This window comes from Petromyzon marinus, chromosome 4 (genome assembly GCF_048934315.1).
Source record: "Petromyzon marinus isolate PM22_M1 ecotype Great Lakes invasive population chromosome 4, UKy_Petmar_22M1.pri1.0, whole genome shotgun sequence".
Lineage (NCBI taxonomy): Eukaryota > Metazoa > Chordata > Hyperoartia > Petromyzontiformes > Petromyzontidae > Petromyzon > Petromyzon marinus.
Window position 1 is genome coordinate 24,155,804 of NC_133670.1, and position 22,845 is coordinate 24,178,648.

General features: G+C 49.4%; 2 protein-coding genes across 7 annotated transcripts in view; both read left to right on the forward strand.

Annotated features, from left to right (window-relative positions):
• The first annotated feature begins 390 nt into the window (after positions 1–390).
• Positions 391–6,624, forward strand: C4H2orf76 (chromosome 4 C2orf76 homolog). 3 transcript variants are annotated; one of them, XM_032944915.2, is made up of 6 exons: positions 391–587; positions 3,100–3,273; positions 3,568–3,618; positions 3,736–3,773; positions 3,932–4,013; positions 5,132–6,624. In XM_032944915.2, exons 1-6 carry the CDS (start codon positions 413–415, stop codon positions 5,206–5,208), a joined length of 597 nt encoding a protein of 198 aa, XP_032800806.2. In that variant the 5' UTR covers positions 391–412; the 3' UTR covers positions 5,209–6,624. The 3 variants fall into 3 exon arrangements, with proteins under 3 accessions (XP_032800806.2, XP_075916393.1, XP_032800799.1); XM_032944908.2 differs by lacking the exon at positions 391–587 and adding an exon at positions 594–767; XM_076060278.1 differs by lacking the exon at positions 3,568–3,618.
• Positions 6,625–7,884: 1,260 nt separating this feature from the next.
• Positions 7,885–22,845, forward strand: part of LOC116937724 (voltage-dependent L-type calcium channel subunit beta-1-like) — a 141,310-nt gene continuing 126,349 nt past the window's right edge. For 3 of the 4 annotated variants that reach the window (XM_076060223.1, XM_076060232.1, XM_076060237.1), the window contains exon 1: positions 18,867–19,289. In XM_076060223.1, coding sequence (XP_075916338.1) covers positions 18,882–19,289 — 408 coding nt within the window. In that variant the 5' untranslated portion in view covers positions 18,867–18,881. Of the gene's footprint in view, positions 10,587–16,610; positions 16,704–18,866; positions 19,290–22,845 lie in introns of those variants that run through there. The other variant, XM_076060246.1, reaches the window with a different exon arrangement.

A 22,845-nucleotide genomic window follows, 5' to 3' on the forward strand; every position in this document is an offset into this window, starting at 1 on the left:
CCCTCTCCCAGCCCCCCACGACCCACCTTCCACTCCCAGCCCCCCACTCCCCGTCCCCTCTCCCACCCCCCCACGACCCTCCCCCCACTCCCCGCCCCCCTCTCCCAGCCCCCCACGACCCACCTTCCACTCCCAGCCCCCCACTCCCCGTCCCCTCTCCCACCCCCCCCACGACCCTCCCCCCACTCCCCGCCCCCCTCTCCCAGCCCCCCACGACCCACTCCCCGCCCCCCTCTCCCAGCCCCCCACGACCCACCCCCCACTCCCGGCCCCCCACTCCCAGCCCTCCACGCCCCACCCCCCTCTCCCAGCCCGCCACACCCCGCCCCCTCTCCCAGCACGCCCAGTCCCCGCCCCCTTCACCCCATTGTCTTAAAGACTCCCCACACCGATTGCAAGACCACGTGGTTACATGCGACCCACCTATCAGCGCCAAGGTCTTTGCGATCCCCCCCCCACCCACGGCCCAACGAGCAGCCGCGGCGGTGTGCCGAAGTCACGTGTCCCGGGACGCAGGCGGCACGTGGTAGACGCTGGGTCGGGGTCAAAGGTCGGCGTGAGAGTCTCTCGCCTGCGACGTCCCCGCCGTGAGTGGAGCCGCCGCCTGCGATGTGACCACGCGTGTGCCGGACTAACGTTGTTATGACATCGCGTGCAGCGCTTTGTCCATGCACGGCTGTCGAGTCACGGGGCTCGGATGACCACGATGCTGGGTTCAGACCGGGACGGTCCTCCACGGAGATCTCTGTCCGTTCGCTACGGCAGAGGTGCAGGGAATGTCAACAGCGCCTACATCTCTGCTTTGTTGACCTGGTCAACGCCTTTGATAACTAGGGCAGGACTTAAATCTCTGTTTTGTTGACCTGGTCAACGCCTATGATCACTTGGAGCAGGACTTACATCTCTGCTTTGTTTACCTGGTCAAGGCCTATAATAACTAGGGCAGGACTTACATCTCTGTTTTGTTGACCTGGTCAACGCCTATAATAACTAGGGCAGGACTTACATCTCTGCTTTGTTGACCTGGTCAACGCCTATGATAACTAGGGCAGGACTTACATCTCTGTTTTGTTGACCTGGTCAACGCCTATAATAACTAGGGCAGGACTTACATCTCTGCTTTGTTGACCTGGTCAAGGCCTATGATCACTTGGAGCAGGACTTACATCTCTGCTTTGTTGACCTGGTCAACGCCTTTGATAACTAGGGCAGGACTTACATCTCTGCTTTGTTGACCTAGTCAAGGCCTATGATAACTAGGGCAGGACTTACATCTCTGCTTTGTTGACCTGGTCAAGGCCTATAATAACTAGGGCAGGACTTACATCTCTGCTTTGTTGACCTGGTCAACGCCTATGATAACTAGGGCAGGACTTACATCTCTGCTTTGTTGACCTGGTCAAGGCCTATGATAACTAGGGCAGGACTTACATCTCTACTTTGTTGACTTAGTCAAGGCCTAAGATCAATAGGTCAGGGCTCTCGGTTCTCGTCATAGAAATGTGGAATTTAAGCCACTGGCTCAGGACCACCAGTGGAGATGGGTATCTGAACAGAGAATGCAATTTTAGTTTGGGAATATCACAGTTTATACAGATCCCCAGTTGTAGTGATTCGAGAATAGAGGTAATAAGTATAATTGGGCTCTAATTTGAGTAATTATTGACCTAACCTACAAACCGTTTTTGTTTTGTAAATACTGTACCAGGGTTGAGTTTGAAACTGCTTCGTTGACAAAAAGAGACAGTCACGCAACGTCACGTGACGATTGATGTGACTTGGTATGAAAGGAATGTGCCGACCAAAGTACTGGTAGCTGCAGTACAGTGCTGCATACGCCTAGATACTCAGGGCGTTGATGCGGTGGTTCTCAAGGTGCTGCGGGTCCCGTCCCACCAGGTGATCCGTAACGGCCCTTCACGTGGGCCGCGGGACTGTGATTCAAATCCAGGTTGATCCGGAAATGACAACAATGTTCATACCTTTTCATGAAATGTATTTACATTTTTGTTATATTTAATCAATTAAGTGAGGCAAACTAAACTGGTTAAACTACCGGAAGCCGAAGATCTCAATGCCCCACCCCCCCCCCGTAAAAAAAAAACCTTATAGCTGCATTTTAAAAAAATGTTCCGGTAATATTAATAATTTTGTACTCGTGGTATTGAAAGAGAAGTGAATGCGGTTTGTCACCAGGGGGGGCTGGGTGGTGCGCGGGCCAAAACAAGTTTGAGAAAACACTGCGTTCGTGTCCAGGCTTTTTTTTTCCTTTGCAGGGTTGTTGCATCTCTATCTTTTAATTGAGAAACAAGGACAAATGTAACGCGTGGTTACTTAGACCACTGCGCCGTGTGTACCTTAGCATGTGCCAATCATCAGAATTGATTACCGGTTTACCAGCTATCATTTAAGAATCCTACAAGATACTTGTCTTGGAGGGAAAAAAAAAGCATACTTTAAAGTAACGATAAAGTACATCATTACGGCACTTGAGAAACATCACCAAGGCATCGCCTTGCCGCGATGGAATCATAACGGTGGTGTCACGGGGAGTTCTGTGATGGGACGCCTGACAATATATAAAGTATCTTTGGGAAGCTACAAGATTGAGAGCTGTTCCTCAGTGCCAGTCCTCGTTAAAATCCTATGGGCACAGCTGTCTGTGCTCGCCTACCTTCAGGTACATGAATTGTGCAGTAAAGTAATTTGCATAAGAATATGTAAAAGATTGGCGATCTCGAAAAGGCTGACCGTTTTGGGGTACACAAGAACCAGTTGAGAAATACTGCTGCGAGAGATACTGGGTTAATTAATATACGTTGTGGGCAGCAGAGGGCAGTGCAACACAATCCAATGTTACAACGCTATACTCTACCCGCCTTGACGGCCAACATCAGTGACGATTATCTGAATCGGCCCTGGTCCTACCCTAGGTCGGATCAGCCTCAAATATGTACCGGGTGTGATGTATAAAATTCTCCACTCTGGAGACAAAAGACGGGCCGGGCGTGGTGTTGTGCCAACCTTCATAGGTGCTCGCTAACACTTGCCCCAACAGTCTGTTAACGCAGTACGTGGGATCTGTGTCGTTGTTTACAGCTCCGTGTATGAGTGAGGCTGCGTGTCGGGCCCCGGAGCGTCCGGGGCTGGAGACGGTGACGGTGTGCGTGCGCCTCGTGCGCTCCTTCGAGCACCGCAACTTCCGCGAGCTCGTCTTCCACGACGTCGCGGTCTCGCAGAGCGTGCGGGACTTCATGAGCTTGCTTCTACGGGGTGCGGCTCCCTCGTCCTCCGCCTCCGTGGTTTTCGCGTCCTTTACTCGAGTCTCTCAAATGGCCCAGCGAGTGAATCGTTACATCTGTACAAGGGAATATTGGGCATTAATTCTAGATTTGAAGCTTTCGTGACTACAAGGATTCATACTCTTTGGTTTTTTCGGTGAAATCACGTAGGTAAAATTTTACCGAAAAAACCAAAGAGTATGAATATTGGGCATATAAAGACTTTGAGGCCAGTTGGTTCCTTATATATGCACTTATACCAGAATTTTTGAATTATCTGATGCAGAAATTCCGACAAGAGCACAGCTGCCTCCTCCATTTAAGAAACACACTTACGGTAATGTGTTATTCCTGCGACACTCGCAAAATAATCCGTACAATTTTAACATGTACGTGCTCGATGTGAAAACATGCGTCACTTTAACAATCCTTAATTTTCACTGTGATTCGGCAGATACTCTCAAGATTATTCATCAGGCGCACGGCGCAAAGGTAAGGCGCATAGTCTTTGCTGCGCAAGCCATACACGCCACGGATCGTAACCGCTGCATGGTCTTGCAATTCATACAAAACAAACGTAGCTCGCGACTGCTGCCCGTCCTGTCGTTTACTTCTTTCACTGTCGCCGTTACTCTCGTCTGCGGTGGCAGACGAATGAGCTGGTGGTGAGCCTGGAGGACGACGAGCACCTGCTGCTGCACGATGAGCAGACGCTGCACGACTCCGGCGTCCGTACGATGCCCACCGCTTGTACTCACCACACACACAAAGTGTCACAAATGAACCACAATACCTTGCTGATTTCGTCAAGGAGCATAAACCATCACCCGTGCTAGAGTCCTCGCAGCAGCAGCAGCGGCTTATGGTTGGCCATCGGACAAAAACGGTCATCGCGTCGCGTGCTTTCAAATGCGCTTCTGCGGCCGTCTGGAACGCTCTTCTGATATAAGGAAGCCACTAGAGCTATGAACTTTTAAATCATCTAGATAAAAAAAAACACTTCTTTAGATTTGTGTGTTTAGTTTGTTATCCTTACCCCGCACCTCAGATAAGCACGATTGGCTACGTACGTACAGAAATAAGTTCGACATACATGCACATACACTGGCTGCACACCCACAGGGAACACCGCTGAGATCATCATCGCTCGCATTGCGTTGGCGCCATCATCATTGTCATCATTATGACTGTCGTTATCATGATCACCGTCAACATCATCACCATGATCATCAATACCAGCTACAATTTATAACCACTGCCACTACCATCATAATCAAGATTGTCACCGTAGTCATTGCTGTTATCGTCACCACCATGATTTTCCATAATCATAACCATCATCACCACCACCACCACCAAAATCATAACTATGGGTATCTCACTATCATAATTTTCAGCACTGCCATCATCACCACTGTCATTACTGTAATCGTTACCAGAGCCTTGACCACATTGGTCCGATATCATCGTCACCACCATAACAATCACAGCCCTCGCGTTCCCCAGAACTGTTTCATTAATTGTTCAGGAGCTTCCAAGTGCATTCACTCAGGCCTCCCTGCACATGAGCTCGCCACTTCAATACATCTGCTGGGAGGATTAATTAAATTTGGAACCTTAATAAATGGAGCCCTGGTCAAACACAATTTGAGATACAATTCTATTTAAATCCATATTGTAACAGTTGTGTAATTCATTTCCTGATTTTACATATATGTGTATTTGAAGCAAGATTCATGTTTGTGCCTGAAACAGCTCTTCTGCCAGATATTAGTGACCATGGCCGTTCCACTAAAACATATGTTCAACAGTTCATGTGCATTTGCATAATGGAAGGTTTGCATTGACAGGTCATGAGACGGTGCTGGCATTCTTTCTGCTGGCGGACTACAACAAGTACAAGATTAACCCAACCATGACCTGGTGAAGGCCTCTCCGGGTCTCATCACCACGTCCCGATGAAGACCTTCATTGCTACGCCGAGACGGAGACCTCAACACGCAGTCACCACGTCTCTTAATGAGGTCCTTTGTGGACGTTATCGTTAAGTCTTGACGAAGGCCTCTCAGGATCCCTTCGTATCTTGATGTTGTCCTCTCACTGTCTCGATTGTCAAGACTTCTAGACCCCATCATGTCTAGAAGAAGGCTTCTCAGGACCTTGATGAACCTCATCGTATGCCTCTGAACCACATTTTTCGCCCAAATCTGATTGTAAAGACCTCTTCAAATTTCGCTTTGGTGTCAAAACCCCCAACCAAGGCCACTTTGTGTATCTGAAAAAAAGGTCAATGTATGGGATGATAACAGAAGAGGTGGTCTTTGTCCATATTGGCAGATAATCATTCCCCCTTGACCCCCTCCCACCACGCAATTTGATGAATTGTCACCATACGATTGTTCAATTTATCTTCCCGTCATCGTGAACTGAGCACCTCTCATGGCTGCAGGTATTACTCGACCGAATTAAATACCACGTGTACGAACAACAAGCCGTTGATTATTACTTACGCAGTTCAATCAGTGCATATCAAGTGTGGGTGCAGCGGTGGGGCAGTGGTTAGCACACTTGCGCTATGGTGAAGTATGGTCAAACAGCAACCCCCGTGACTGACACGATATGGGGGAGGTCTTCATCCAAGAGTGAATTAACAAAGAAGCCGTAGGTTTAAGTTGCTTTAAGCATATGCAGGAGGTTGTGGGTCCGATCCCGATCCTGACGCCTGTATATTTGTAGTTTGCATGTTCTCCTCGTGGTCATGTGTATTTTTTCCGGGTCCTCCGGTTTTTCCCTCCACATTTAGAAACATGCATTTAGAGTATTTGGCTGCTTTAAAATTCAACGTGATAAGCCACTTCGTTGAGCTATCATTTTGTGGCCAGGTCGCTTCTGAAAAATATCTATACAGCTAAGTGAGCCTTACCTGGTAAAATAAAAAGTATTAGTTGCATAGCTTAAGAATCGATGGTGCGTTGGTGCATCATCATTACTTGCATGCTGTTCATTGACATCTGTTACATATAGTCCATGAGCTCAGAGCAGATATCCCATTTGTCGGTACCACCCCATGTGGCGTAACGTCCGTGGTTCCAATTTATTCATGCGGCCAATAACTGAATTATGTGGTCACCATGTGAAATAAGTGGGGTAATAAATTAAATCCCTGGTATTTTGCCACGGAAATAAATCTGTCGTAATGTTTTACTACATTGTGGTGGTACCAATTTCCGCTCTGACCCATTTGCGAGTAAAATGTTAAATAGTTGCTCTGTGATGAGCACAATGGGGTGCGTTCAAATTGGAAAGCAATAAACATGCATGGGTGTTCAATCACAGGGCTGCATTCCCACGTTATCGGCTGTGTTTTTTCTCTTCGTAATACAGTGTTGTATACCAGAGCGTGAAGGCTCCTTAAATGTAAGCTTTTGATATATCAGCTGGGATTGAATTCTCGGCGGTACCATTTCGGGTAGCGCAGACGTAAATAAATAGGTCACGAGAAATCTGGGGCTCAATTCAAAATGATTGTTCAGAGGTGCATCACCGTGATTTCCCAGTATTGATTTTTCTTGTGTCAAACCAGACCACCCAGCTACAATAATTTAACACTCAGCTGATAAACACTCGTAAAGTTTAAACTTGTCAACTGTTTGCGTGGTTAAGCAGACTGCTACGTAAAAATACGTTGCGCCAGAATTTATAATGACTTATGGACCTGCAATGATTTCGGGTGATGAAGCAAGCACTTTTTTTTTTATTTCATGTTTTATTTTCACAATCATTGTACAGCACCGTCAATACTGAAGGAGATCATATTGAATCACTGGTGCCACGTATTACTGCAATAAAGCGAGCCAGTATTCTCAAAATGTATTCAATGTGAAATCTTCCAACGACACAATCTGCAAGCTAGCAATACATTCTGAGCCTCGTCGTTCGCCATCGGGGCCGGTGTCAGGGGGAGGGGGGTGCCGACGAGGAGGAGCGGGTATTGGGATGGGCCCTACACCGCCAAAGGTCCCTTTGCCCTCCCCCCCCCCCCAAGTTCACTCTCCTTGTATGTTGTATATGTATGTATGTTGAACTTATTTCGCACCGTACGTAGCCAACCGTGTTGATCAGAGTTGCGCGGGAAGGAAAAGCAACTAAACAATGCAGTTCTAAAGAAATTCGTTTTCAACCTATGTTTAAAAGTGCATAACTGCAGCGGCTGAAGAGCGTTCCAGACGGCCACAGAAGCGCATCTGAAAGCGCGCGATGCAGTGGCCGCCTTTGTTCGATGGTTAGTTCCTCAGTGGTGAGTCACTCATACGGTGACCTCCACACATACAACAACCCTTCTGCCCCCCGCAACTCAAGAGGTGCTGGAGCCGGGCCCAATCGGAGCCCTAGTCTTGTCGATGATGAATCACACGTATTGTCTGCGATGGGTGAAAGTGAAGCTTTGTTACAATTAAAATCTAAATGCATCCAAAGATCTGTCAAGTTTATTGCAACCCGTATTGTTTCGTGTCGATTTTTGCTCAAAAGCCGAGTGAAAACTGGGCGAAGTACAACAATGTTTACTTGTAACCGGCGTAGTGGTCTCGACGAGAGAGATGACGCCAAGGCTGAAGAGTAGGCCAAACACCCTCCAGAATGGCCCTGTATGTATGTTGAACTTCTTTCGCACCGTACGTAGCCAGCCGTGCGAATCGGATGTGCTGTTTCGCCAGCAGTGGCGTGAACAGCCGATCGCAGGGATGCGCCCTTAACCATTTATTAACGGCGGTAGTGGGGGTGGTGGTGAAGCTAATATTTGGGATTCGGAGTTGATTTCTGGGTTATATCGCATAAAGTAAAATGTGTGTCGTATACCCTCCTCTACCCGACACAGCCAACCAAGAAAGTTGTACTATATATGATTGCGCTTGGAATAGGGGCGTAAGAGTTAATCCTCCCCCTCGCCCGCGCACGAGACCGAATGAACAGAATCCGTGATTTGCGGCTTCGTAATTAAAGCTCGCGCCCTCCAAACGACTCCTCCGTGCCTCTGCGTTCTGCATATTGGGATGGTGATTAAACGTCAACCAGAGGCGGACAATGCAAGCCAGCGCTTTCATTCTTCCACATTCTGAACAGGACATTGAACGTGGGGGCGCGAGCCTGCTCGGTGTCGGGATGAGGGCGTATTGCATGTACGTATGTTGAACTTCTTTCGCACCGTACGTAGCCAACCGTACTCATCGGAGGTGGGGGGGGAGAAGCAATTATGTATTGTGCTGCGGAGTACAGGAGGGGGCACACGGACTGAGCCCCCCCCCCTACCCACCCGTGTCTTCTCCAGCTCCTGGTGATGGGGAAATGAGGCAGACCTCATGAACATCGTCAATTGATGAGTTTGTTTACTGGGGAAAGTCTCGCCGCGTATCGATGTTTCTTGTGTTTTTCTACGCTTTAGGGTCTGCCCCGTCTGTTTTGTAACGAACTGGGACCCACGCCTTAAAGAGACGGCCCTTGCCTAGACTGTAACATGGGCGCCGCGGTTGTGAGATGTTAACTCCCTCGCCTGGTATACCGGAGGTCGTGAGTTCGATCCCAACCCTGACGCCTTTATATGTGGAGTTTGCCTGTTCTCCCCGTGGTCGCGGAAATTTTTGTCCGGGTCTTCCGGCATTTCCCTGCAGATTTAGAAACATGCGATTAGAGGATTTGGCTGCTATACATTTCCACATGATAAGCTACTTCGTTGAGCTATCATTTGTGTCCAGGTCGCTTCTGAAAAATACCCATATAGCTCAGTGGGCTTTACCCGGTGAATAAATGAAATAGTAACATCTGGCAGTTCACCATTGATTCAGGCACTGCCTGACTCTGCTTCCGATTGAGACACTGTGATGACACCAGTACAGGGATTTGCTCGTATTGAATCAATGCTGCTGAAAGTATTCTCTCCCAGGAGGACGTGCGGCTGATAGGTTGTGTAAGAAATCTGTATTTTTACGTGGACAAACAGATCCACGAAGGAGACAAATTAACACGTAGCAGGCTTTCAGGACCAATATCATCCATAATAGAGGTTTTTTTTTGGGTGAGATCACGTAAAACCCACCACCACCCGACACAGCCAACTAGTAAGGGTTGTCACGTAAACAGAACGTGCCAATTCGTCACTAGTACAGCACACCGGTGTGTTGGAGAGCCAAGCCACAACATTTACAATCTGAGTACGACGTTTCGCCAGTAATTACAACTAGCTTCATCAGGCGACAGAATGGTAATCATTTATCCACAATTGATGTCAAAGGCAGAATGGTGATTATAATGATGTATATCCACGATGGAGATTGAATGCAAAATATGAAGATGACACTCAAGGTCAATGTGAAAGGCACACCGTGGGTGATGGTGATTATGATGTTCACCAGAACCACGTGCAGTCTGAAATACGTATATATATTTCATAAACGATTATGGCCTTGTTTAGCCACGATCAGTGTGACGGGCGCAGGAACACCCTGTAACGACAATGATCATGATGATGATGATGATCACAACGACCTCTTCTCGCGAAGCAGATTCAAAATTTAAAAGCCCTCCCTCCCCCTCGATGTTCTTCCGCGCGTTACCTCTCCCAGTGCACATCGCGACACCTCGATCGAGCGCGTGCACGTGTGACGCACGCGCGCACACAAACACACGCGCGCACGCGCCTTTGTGTGCGCGAGAGGAGAGAGAGAGGGTCGAGAGATAAAGAGAAGAGAGAAAGGCAACGCCGGGAGAGAGTGAGAGACGCCCCTGCATCATCATCGTCATCCCTCCGGGCTCATAGCCAGCGGCGTACGAGGCCGGTTATCGTCGCAGATGAAGACGCTTCGTCCACATTTGCGCTACCAGAACCAACGCGTGCAGTCTGAAGCACGCATCGTAAAACAACGCAGCGGTCATTGCAAGGCAAGCAGAGGGAGGTGGGGTCGTCTTGGTTATGCTGCAGTAGCAGCAGTGGCTGTCGTAGATGGTGCAGGAAGAGGCTGTCGTCGGTTGCTTTAATTTGTCCTTGTGAATTATCGGAGACATCGTCCGCGGGGCCCGGAGTCACTCATCATCTCCCCTCTCACCTCGTCCTCCCTCCCTGTTGGGGCTGCACGCTCCCCCTCGCTCTCCGCCCCTCTCCTCCTCCTCCTCGGCTGCCCGAGGAGCGGCGACCCGATGGTGCAGCGTGGGGGAGGAGGAGGAGGAGCACCCATAGCAGCAGAGAGCGACACGCGGCTGCTGATGCTGCAGCAACAGCAGCCCCAGCCGGGCATGGAGGCGCCTAGCGTGAAGGTGAGAGTGCGTGCATGTGCTGTGTGTATGTACTGTGTGTGTACTGTGTGTATGTACTGCGTGTGTGTACTGTCTGTATGTACTCTGTATGTACTGTGTGTATGTATGTACTGTGTGTGTACTGTGTGTGTGTACTGTGTGTATGTACTGCATGTGTGTACTGTCTGTATGTACTGTGTATGTACTGTGTGTACTGTATGTACTGTGTGTACTGTGTGTATGTACTGTGTGTGTATGTATGTACTGTGTGTATGTACTGTGTGTATGTGCTCTGTGTATGTACTGTGTGTATGTACTGTGTGTATGTACTGTGTGTATGTATGTACTGTGTGTACTGCTCAACCACGTTATGTATGCCGATGATTTGGTAATAGCTGCTCATTCAGAGGAGGAGTTGGAGACGCTGCTGCTGATACTGGAGTGTGCCACTAAGAGATGGGGCCTTACCATCAGCCCCACCAAAACTAAGCACCTGCCTGGGTATTTTATACCATCGGACACTCCATCCCCACAACTCCCAATCGGTGATGGGGCAGTTGTGGAGAGAGTGGAGAGTTTCCCATACCTGGGCAGTGTGCTTATGACCGGCTCCAGTTAACAGCAGAGGTCTCACTCCGAATCAGTCGAGCGGCAATATCTTTTCATCGGTTGCGTAACGCTGTGTGGAAGCTACCTGGTCTGTCGCTCCGCACTAAGTTTCAGGTCTTCTCGGCCACGGTCATTCCCTCCCTTCTCTACGCTTGCGAAACGTGGACCCCCTTAATGGAGCATCTTCGCCGGTTGGAAACATTTAGGCTGGCCTGCTTACGATCCATCCTGGGTTTAACCAGGCTGGATTGTGTGAGGAGCTCACAAATCCTTGAACGCTCTGGGCACGGTCCCATCGGTGAGCTCCTCCGGCGGGCAAGGCTGCGATGGCTGGGTCATGTAGCCCGCATGCCCAGCCACCGCATGCCGAAACAGCTTTTGTTCGGCCGGATCGAGGGGGCTAAACGGACGCGGCACGGGCTAGAGAAGAGATGGAGTGATGTGGTACAGGTGGACGTGGAGCTGAGTGGACTTGCCGATGACTGGTACCAGCGGTGTCAAGATCGGCCTCTGTGGAGGAGGCTCGTGAAGGACGCTACTGGGCAGTTGGAGGCAGTCGCCCTCCAACAACAACGGAGGGCGGAGGAGCGACGCTCACAACAACGAGCGGAGCGCCGGGTGGCTAAAGCACAGCAGTTGGCACAGGAGGGGGCACAGGTGGTGCATCAGCCAGTCATCTCAGTCATCTCAGTCAGTCGACCCGTGGCACCTGGGTCTGCCCCGTGACCTCCTGCCAGCGGGCGTTCGACACTTCACGTGGCCTCAAGGTGCACATGGCCTGGCACAAGCGTCGTGGTGACGTCACCGCCACTTAGTGGCGAATGGCGGTTGTTGTGTGTACTGCTTGTATGTAGTGTGAGTATGCAATGTGTGTGTGTGTACTGTGTATATACTGTGTGTACTGTGTGTATGTACTGTGTGTGTACAGTATGTATGTACTGTGTGTGTGTACTGTGTGTACTGTGTGTACTGCGTGTGTGTACTGTGTGTATGTACTGTGTGTACTGCGTGTGTGTACTGTGTGTATGTACTGTGTATGTGTACTGTGTGTATGTACTGTGTGTCTGTGTTGGGGGGGGAGAGGTAGTGTAGCAGGTAGCGCGCTGCGTTTCGAACCCCAGCGACCCGCGTACGATTCCCGCTCGCGGCCAACACCGGTGACGATTGTCTAATAACCGGCATCGCAACAAGGGAGACAAAGGCGGCCGGGCGTGGTTGCTGGCCACTCACCCCCTCGTGTGCCATGCCGGCCTTCATAGGTGCTGCTCGCTAACAGCACTTGCCCCTACAGTCTGTGGAGGCTATATGGGGGATCTTTGTAGAATGTACTGTCAACTGAGTTGCATGGTCGTGCAGTGTGTTAGTGTGTCTGTGTAGAATGTAGTGTCAACTGAGTTGCATGGTCACGCAGTGTGTTAGTGTGTCTGTGTAGAATGTAGTGTCAACGGAGTTGCATGGCCGTGCAGTGTGTTAGTGTGTCTGTGTAGAATGTAGTGTCAACTGAGTCGCATGGTCGTGCAGTGTGTTAGTGTGTCTGTGTAGAATGTAGTGTCAACTGAGTTGCATAGTCGTGCAGTGTGTTAGTGTGTCTGTGTAGAATGTAGTGTCAACTGAGTTGCATGGCCGTGCAGTGTGTTAGTGTGTCTGTGTAGAATGTAGTGTCAACTGAGTCGCATGGTCACGCAGTGTGTTAGTGTGTCTGTGTAGAATGTAGTGTCAACTGAGTTGCATGGCCGTGCAGTGTGTTAGTGTGTCTGTGTAGAATGTAGTGTCAACTGAGTTGCATGGCCGTGCAGTGTGTTAGTGTGTCTGTGTAGAATGTAGTGTCAACTGAGTCGCATGGTCACGCAGTGTGTTAGTGTGTCTGTGTAGAATGTAGTGTCAACTGAGTTGCATGGTCGTGCAGTGTGTTAGTGTGTCTGTGTAGAATGTAGTGTCAACTGAGTCGCATGGTCACGCAGTGTGTTAGTGTGTCTGTGTAGAATGTAGTGTCAACTGAGTCGCATGGTCACGCAGTGTGTTAGTGTGTCTGTGTAGAATGTAGTGTCAACTGAGTTGCATGGTCGTGCAGTGTGTTAGTGTGTCTGTGTAGAATGTAGTGTCAACTGAGTCGCATGGTCACGCAGTGTGTTAGTGTGTCTGTGTAGAATGTAGTGTCAACTGAGTTGCATGGTCGTGCAGTGTGTTAGTGTGTCTGTGTAGAATGTAGTGTCAACTGAGTTGCATGGTCACGCAGTGTGTTAGTGTGTCTGTGTAGAATGTAGTGTCAACTGAGTTGCATGGTCGTGCAGTGTGTTAGTGTGTCTGTGTAGAATGTAGTGTCAACTGAGTTGCATGGCCGTGCAGTGTGTTAGTGTGTCTGTGTAGAATGTAGTGTCAACTGAGTCGCATGGTCACGCAGTGTGTTAGTGTGTCTGTGTAGAATGTAGTGTCAACTGAGTCGCATGGTCGTGCAGTGTGTGTGTGTTGGGTCGTGTGCGTGCGTCATCTGCAGTGCCACCACCACGTGGCCTCAAAGTGCAGCGAGCCTGCGGTGACGTCACCGCCACCACGTGGTGTGTCTGTGTTTGTGTGTCACCCTTCAGTAGAGGGTGGAGCGGCACTGCGCTCCGAACCCAGCGACTCGACTTAAATTCCCGCTCATGGCCAATACCACTGATGATTATCGTCCGAACCAGTCCTGGGCCTTTCCTAGGTCGACTCAGCCGCAAATCACTACCCGGTGCTATGTGTAGTTATTGCCACTAGGGAGACAAAGGCGGCCGGGCGTGGTGCTGGCCACTCACCCCCTCGTGTGCCGTGCCGGCCTTCATAGGCGGTGCTCGCTAACAGCACTGGTACACACGTGTTTTGGGTGTTTACGCGTGGTACGTCTGTTAAGGCTATACGGGGGGGGGGGGGTCTCTGTCTTTTGTGCACGTCTAAAGATGGGGGTCTGCTGTCCAAATAAGTACATCAATTAGACACGCGGGTTGATTGACCAAGGGCTGTACGTGTCGTATTGCTTGCTATGGTTTCTCCTGCGTTCTCCACTGTCATTGTATGTCGAACTTCTTTCGCACCGTACGTAGCCAACCAACCGTGCTAATCGCAGGTGAGAGGAAGGACAACAAACTAAACACACACACAAATCAAAGTTGCCTTCCCAAGAGAGGACTAACCCGCTCGTTCATTGAAGTCGGGCCAAACATCCCAGTTTCAAGCAAGCAGGACCCTCCCGATAACTCGAGTCTTGAGACTGGCTGAAGCTTTCCCTGCTTACATTTAATTTGAGCGATTTTTTTTTATTTTTTACACGTAACTTTCACTCAGTCAGAGCAACATATAGATACACGAGGAAAATAAATCATTGAATTAATACATACGTGCGTGTGCGTGTGTCGATGTGATGATGCGAGTGGACCTTAGCCCACGTGGCCACTACATATCCATGCGGCTCCTGCGTCAACAAGCGGGCATTAGGATTGGCTCTGCTGAAATAGTTCACCGTTCCAAACGCTACACCCAGTGATGGTTGCATTTTATTGTATACAACAGCACCATCTGACCCTGCCAACCTTCTCTTTCCCATATTTTGGCAATGCGTTGTGGCCCTAACCACCTTTCCTCCATATAAATGCGTGTGTTTTTTTTTAATAATTGTATTTCTGAAGTGATGTACGCAACCAACTCACGTAAGTTGTGAGTGTGTGAATAAAATATTTATTATTATCATTAGAGAAGATAAGCAAACAGCCGTAAATGAATACTGACACAATAATAGATCTGGCAAAAGTGGGAGATACATTTTTTTTACATCAATTAAATAACTTGCGCAATAACAAAACCCCCGACTAAAATCCGGTGTTTTAAAACCTTACAGTTATGCGTTTTGCACACAAATTCCATCCCAATAAAGTTCGTAAAATTGCAGACAGATTCAGTGCTCTGATATAACACATAGCAGCTACCAGCTGTTCCCCAGCCACTCATCCACGGCGTTGTTATATGCGTGCTGCTGTGTGCGCACACACGTGTATGTTTGACTCGACGATGGTGTGTGTGCGTGCGAGAGTCAAGCCTATGGGGAGGGAGCGGTGGCGCAGTGGTGAGCACATTGTGCTATAAACCCGGCGATCCGAGGCCACAACTCTGAACGTCATTGACGAGTGACATGAATACGTATTCCGGGCCTCCCCTAGGTAGATTTAGCTTAAAGTGCCTGCCTGGTACGCTGTGTATAAACACCTGGGGAGACAGACGCGGTTTGGTTTGCTCCCGGCCACACAAGCTGATTGTGCGCTGTGCCGGCCTTAACAGGCGCTCGCCTTGTGTGTGTGTGTACGTGTGCACATGCTCCTGAATAGATTTAGTAAATTCGTGTGTAGTAATCATCTTTGTCCTCATCCGATGAGTGAGTGGATGAGTGAGTGATTTAATGAATTAATGAGTAATTAAATTAGTGGGTGAGTGAATGAATGAATGAGCGATTGAATGACTAAGTGATGGTATGAGTGAATGAATGACTGGGTGATTAAATGAGTGGGTGAGTGACTGAATGAGTGATTGAATGACTGAGTGATGGGGTGAGTGAATGAATGACTGGGTGATTAAATGAGTCGGTGAGTGAATGAGTGAGTGCACGAATTATTCATGATTGAATGGGTGAGTGAGTGAATGAATGAGGGAGTGATGTGAGGAATGACCAACTGATTGAATTAGTGACTGCTGACTCATTGAATGTGAGTAAATGCGTGAGTGATAGCATTTGAGTAGGTGAGTAGACGCATGAGTGAACGACTCACTCACTGGCCGACCAAAGAAAGAGTCGCGTGACTAGGGGTGAGTCACTAATTTGGGCATTGCCACCCCCCGTGGCTCCTTGTGCTTTCTCTACAAATCCAAATCACCATCCTCTAGGAAGATAATAATAGTAACGATAATATCCTCTGTGAGGAAACGTGTTAGGCACAAGAGCATTGAGCGATGGAGCAGAGATGCCTCGACGGGACGACTTGCAGTGGTGGTGGTAGTGACGCCGGGGAGTTTGGTGGATGATGACGAAGGTGGTGATTGGTAGTGTTGATTTTTTTTATGTCTGACTCCGTGTCTGTATCTTGGTGGGGAGCGGTAGTGTAGCGATTCGCGCGCTGCCCTACGAACCTGGCGACCCGAGTTCGATTCTCGCTCACGGCCAATACCAGTGACGATTATCTGAACCTAACCTGGGCCTCCTCTAAGTCGTCTCGGCCTCAAATTAGTAACGTGGTGCGGTGTGTAAACATCGTCGCTGGGGAGACAAAGGCGGCGCGGCGTGATGATGGCCTCCCACCCCCTCCCGTGTCGTTCCGGCCTTTATAGGTGCTCGCTAACAGCACTTGCCCCAACAGTCCGCTAAGGCTATACGGGGGGTCTTTGTCTTTGTTTGTATACAAGTCTGTGTCCATGTGCCCCCAGGTTCCCTGTAAGAGACCCGGCCCCATTGGCGCGTTTAAGAACTCGGACTGCAGCACGTCCTCGGACACCACGAGCCACAGCTGGGCGCGCCAGGTGCGACACGTGGAGCAACAACCACCACCACCACAACAACAACAACAAACACGGACAACCACCACGACAACATACACAACAGCCGCCAAAACAACCATCACAACAACAAAGACACCAACAGCCAAAACACCTGCAACAAAAACCCAAACATCATCAACAGCAGCAACAACACAAACGAGCCACAACGCCTTGCTCATCTCGTCAAGGAGCATACACCATCACGCGAGCTTCGCTCATCCTTGCAGCGGCCTTTGGCTGCCCATCGAACAGGCACGGTGGTCACCGCATCATCGCGCGGCGCTTTCAGATGCGCTTTTAAATCACCTAGGTTGAAAACGAATTTCTTTAGAACTTATTTTTGTGTTTAGTTTGTTGTCCTTCCGATTAGCACGGTAGGCCACGTACGGTGCGAACGAAGTTCAACATTTAGGGGACTGCAGCGCTTGGGCAATTGCTAGTAGCGCCGGCTCAATGCTTGGCTGATGCATTTCAGCGAGTATGAGATGAAATTAGCGCCAACGACGACGCTATATATAAAATGAAGCAACGCTTATAATAAATAGTCATCATTTTCGGCCCTTTGCCAACTCGCTGCTGGGTGAATGAAGAGGCCCTCCTCACGGGGGGCAGCCCGCTCGACCCCCGCGTCACCACGGCGTGGATTGACAAACTTGGGCGGGCTGCTTGCCCAAATAAGAAAGCCAAATCACAAAGGGGCTCTTGGGAAACCGCCTTCCTCTGCGGGCTGAACGGTGGCGTGGGGTCGGTGACTTTGACGGGGCGCTGTGTCTGTGCGTCTGTGTGTGTGCTGGGGTTATTTTTTGTTTGGGGTCCTGCACCGAGTTTAGCGAACGACCTCTACAACGGCGGCAGCAAGCGAACAAAGGGGGCGCGAACAAACAGCCCCTGCCCCCCGACACGTACACGACGTCACCGCGAGCCCCTTAATGCGTTTGCCATTTAACGCGCGCCTTGTGTCCGCGCAACGACAAAGAGGCCCCGAATAGCCTCGGTGGAATTTTGGGGCAAGCGTTGTTAGCGAGCACTTAGACAGACACACATACATAGACTCACAAACAGGCAAAGACAAAGATCCCCGAACAGCCTAAAGCGAGATTTTTAGGGCAAGTGCCATTAGCGAACACTAAAACACATATACATAGACTCAAAAACAGACAAAGATCCCCCGAATAGCCTTAATCGACTTTTATGGCAAGTGCTGTTAGCGAGCACTAAGACACACGTATGTATCTTGATTTGAAGCTTTCGTGACTGCAGGAATCCATACTCTTTGATTCTTTCGGTAAAGTCACGTAGGTATAAAATAAAATAACCGAAAGAACCAAAGAGTACACATATGTATGTACAGAATGTTGAACTTATTTCGCACCATACATAGCCAACTGTGCTAATTTGAGGTGCGGCAGTAGGCCAACAAACTTAACAGAAATACTCATGAACAGACAAAGACCCCCCGTATATCCTTAACGGACTATCAGGGCAAGTGCTGTTAGCGATCATTTAGACAGACACACATACGGAGCCTCACAGACACACATACACAAAGATCCCCCATATAGTCCTAACAGACTTTTGGGGCAAGTGCTATTAGTGTGCACCTATGAAGGCCGGCACGGTGACACGAGGGGATGGGTTGCCAACACCAAGCCCGGCCGCCTTTGTCTCCCTAGTGGCGATGTTTACACACCGCACCAGATACTCATTTGAGGCTGAGTCGATCTAGGGGAGGTCCAGGACCGGTTCAAATAATATTCACTGGTGCTGGAATTGAACGCGGCTCGCCAGGTTCGTAGCGCAGCGCGCCAACCGCTACACTACCGCCCCCTAGACACACACGCACACATTCACAGACGCACACGCACGCACGCACATACTGGGGGAGCCGCGAGTTCCACCGTCGGTGATTGGATGACTTTGACGGCTCGCTCTGCCCTGTCACTCTTAGATCAGTTGGTGTACACAGCTCCTTTAAAACACACACACACACAAACTTCCTCTCTCCATGAGCCCGCCGTCCCAACGTGGGTTGGGACGGTCCAGTGTTGTGAATCGGACACTAGGAGACAGACGTCTCGCCCGTGTGTTTAATGCACCGATGGTTGTTTAATGAAGGCGGTGGGGGCGGGGAAGGCGGGTCGATTTGCTTCTGAATAGGGGATGGCTCTTAAAGGGTCACGTGCGGATGTGGCGGCTCTCAGAGGAGCGCGCGAGCCGGTGACGGCTCTTAAAGGGTCACGTGCGGAGATGGTGGGTGCCAATGGAGCGCGCGTGGAGGTGGTGGCTCTTAAAGGGTCACGTGCGGAGATGGTGGGTGCCAATGGAGCACGCGTGGAGGTGGCGGCTCTTAAAGGGTCACGTGCGGAGATGGTGGGTGCCAATGGAGCGCGCGTGGAGGTGGCGGCTCTTAAAGGGTCACGTGCGGAGATGGTGGGTGCCAATGGAGCACCTGCGGACGTGGCGGCTCTTAAAGGGTCACGCAAGGAGGAGGTGACGGCTCATAAAAGAACGCGTTCTGAAGTGATGGCTCCGAAAGCAGCGCACGTGTCGTTGCCGACTTTTAAAGAGGTGAGCACGCGGCACGGTGACGGCCTTTAAAGGGGCACGTGTTGAAGTTTTGGCTCTTAAAGGGACACGTGTTGAGGTTTCGGCTCTTAAAGGGACACGTGTTGAGGTTTTGGCTCTTAAAGGGACACGTGTTGAGGTTTTGGCTCTTAAAGGGACACGTGTTGAGGTTTCGGCTCTTAAAGGGACACGTGTTGCGGAGATGACCCTCAAGGTCGCACGTATAGAGGTGACGGTATCTTAAAGGAGCACTCCGTGTTGGTTCCACTCATACTTATGGGGGTGATGGTGCGTAAAAGAGCAGGTAGCGGAGTGGTAACCCTAACAGTCGCACAAATGGACGTGACGGCTCTTAAAGGACACGTGTTGGGGTGACGGCTCTTAAAGGACACGAGTTGGGGTGACGGCTCTTAAAGGGACACGTGTTGGGGTGATGGCTCTTAAAGGGACACGTGTTGAGGTGACGGCTCTTAAAGGGACACGTGTTGGGGTGACGGCTCTTAAAGGACACGTGTTGGGGTGACGGCTCTTAAAAGAGCACGAGTTGGGGTGACGGCTCTTAAAAGAGCACGAGTTGGGGTGACGGCTCTCAAAGGGACACGTGTTGGGGTGACGGCTCTTAAAGGGACACGTGTTGGGGTGACGGCTCTTAAAGGGACACGTGTTGGGGTGACGGCTCTTAAAAGAGCACGAGTTGGGGTGACGGCTCTTAAAGGGACACGTGTTGGGGTGACGGCTCTTAAAAGAGCACGAGTTGGGGTGACGGCTCTTAAAGAGACACGTGTTGGGGTGACGGATCTTAAAGGGATACGTGTTGGGGTGACGGCTCTTCATGGGAATCGCGTTGGGGTAACGGCTCTTAAAGGGACACGTGTTGGGGTGAAGGCTCTTAAAGAGACACGTATTGGTGTGACGGCTCTTAAAGGGACACGTGTTGGGGGTGACGGATCTTCATGGGACACGTGTTGGGGTGACGGCTCTTAAAGGGACACGTGTTGGAGTGACGGTTCTTAAAGGGACACGCGTTGGGGTGACGGCTCTTCATGGAAATCGCGTTGGGGTTAACGGCTCTTAAAGGGACACGTATTGGTGTGACGGCACTTAAAGCGATACGCGTTGGGGTGACGGCTCTTCATGGGACACCTGTGGCTCTGCTAGGGACCGCGCCTGTGCCGCAGTCTCTACTTTGATCTCCGCGTCTCTATGATGGCAGTTTTTTTTTAGAATTAGAATGAATCGCTTAGCAAAATAGAGGATCATGTGGAAGGAAAACTTCGGTTCCCTCCCACAGATTTTGAGCTGCCAGTCATCTAAGTTAACCCATACCACCTGTGTCCATTCCGCGGCCTGCCAGTAGCGAACCTTCGACACTTCACACGGCATACCCTCAAATTTCACCTCGCCTGGCAACAAGCGTTATGTATGAGTTAGTGGGAGGGGAGTGGTGGCGCAGTGATTAGCGCGCTGCGCGACACTCACGACGAATAAACAGTGGCAAATATCCGAACCGGTCCTGGGCCTCCCGAGTACCTGTTGCGATGTGTAAACAACACCGCAGGGGTGCTTGCCACAAACCCCTTCGTGCGCCGTGCCGGCCTTCAGAGCATTGGCCTCAACAGTCTGTTAAAGGCTATGCGGGGGATCTTTGTTTGTGTGTGAATCCTTGTAGAGTCTCCACCTACTCAATTTCACTCCTCGCGTCTCTACCGCTGAGAATCAATCCCAGCAGAGAGGCCCGCTCAGTGGCAATCGCGTCATTAAGCCGCTCTCCAGCACTGAATTCAAATTAAAGACCGAATCCGCTCTCTCGACAGCGCCGATCTCTCTCTGTGCCTCTCTCTCGTCTCGGGTTTCCCAGTCACCGTGGGTGTTCACGGAGGGAGAAGAGGAGGCGCCATCAGCAGCAGCAGCATCATCATCATCAATGCTCAACAATGCTAATCTTAAACCCATGCGGGCGTCAGTGAGAGACGACGTGGCGACTTGGCAACACTGCCAATGATTCCCACTCGTGTGTTGTATCCATAATATAGGTTTTGTTGGGTTAGATCGCGTAAATATATAAATGTGTCGTGTGTTTTAGTCGGAGCTTGTCGAAGATTACCGAGCACGCAGAGTCTGCCTCCTTGTGCTCGCCCTCTCAATTTGCGATGCATCAAGAGTGGGTTGGTGATGATTTGATGATTTGAAGAAATATCGGAACGACATTGAACATATTTATATACTATATCATCCATAATACAGGTTTTTGGGGTTTAGATCGCAGCCAGATTTGGCTGCCGCCTGATGATGCCGGTTGTAATTACTGGCGAAACGTCGTACTTAGATTGTAAATGTTGTGGCTTTGCTCTTCAACACACCGGTGTGCTGTACTAGTAACGAATTGTCACGTGCTGTTTACGTGACAACCCTTACTCATTGGCTGTATCGGGTGGTGGCGGGTTTAATGCCACATTCATATATTTACGCGATGTCACCCCAACCCCCCCCCCCCCCCCCCCTGTATTTATTAATGGCATTAGTCGCGAAAGGCTCCGTTTTAAACGGCGTCATTTTGTGATACTGCCATCGGCCACTCGGCGTCCCGAGCGAGACGTCACAAACAATAGGTCCCCTTAAACGCGTTGTGAGCCTCTCCAGTCGAGGCTACGCCGATTTAAAACAAACACTTTTACTTTCTGTTCAAGGGTAATTGTTTGCAGATTTTTTTTTGGTATGTATTGCGTGGTGTGTATTCATGTCCCACTTATTCCCAACTTCTGGTCGATGACAAAAAAAAACATGATTACAGGACATCAGGAGTATTTACAGTATGATTTTAAGAGATCGCGTGAGATTTGCGTGCCTGTTATATACGGTACGTTGCACTTCTTTCGCACCCTAAGTAGCCAACCGTGCTCATCGGAGGTGCGGGTGTTTACGATGTCGTGGGTTTAGGGTTAAATGTGGGAGAGGATTATATTTAGCGTCAAGTCAGGGTTCGAATTCGGGTTAGGTCAAGGCTCGGGTCACGGTCAGATTTCGGGGTAGCGTTTAGTATAGTTTACGTTAAGTATAGTTTACGTTAAGTATAGTTTACGTTAAGTATAGTTTACGTTTAGTATAGTTTACGTTAAGTATAGTTTACGTTTAATATAGTTTACGTTAAGTATAGTTTACGTTTAGTATAGTTTACGTTTAGTATAGTTTACGTTAAGTATAGTTTACGTTTAGTATAGTTTACGTTAAGTATAGTTTACGTTTAGTATAGTTTACGTTTAGTATAGTTTACGTTTAGTATAGTTTACGTTAAGTATAGTTTACGTTAAGTATAGTTTACGTTTAGTATAGTTTACGTTAAGTATAGTTTACGTTAAGTATAGTTTACGTTAAGTATAGTTTACGTTTAGTATAGTTTACGTTAAGTATAGTTTACGTTTAGTATAGTTTACGTTTAGTATAGTTTACGTTTAGTATAGTTTACGTTAAGTATAGTTTACGTTTAGTATAGTTTACGTTAAGTATAGTTTACGTTTAGTATAGTTTACGTTTAGTATAGTTTACGTTTAGTATAGTTTAC

Bases quoted from the DNA above. Each gene is read 5' to 3' on its own strand.
- C4H2orf76 (XM_032944915.2), top strand. From the start codon at position 413: ATGCGACCCACCTATCAGCGCCAAGGTCTTTGCGATCCCCCCCCCACC. The intron at 588-3,099 runs GTGAGTGGAGCC...CGTTGTTTACAG, and splicing joins TCGCCTGCGACGTCCCCGCC to CTCCGTGTATGAGTGAGGCT. The intron at 4,014-5,131 runs GTACGATGCCCA...TTGCATTGACAG, and splicing joins GCTGCACGACTCCGGCGTCC to GTCATGAGACGGTGCTGGCA.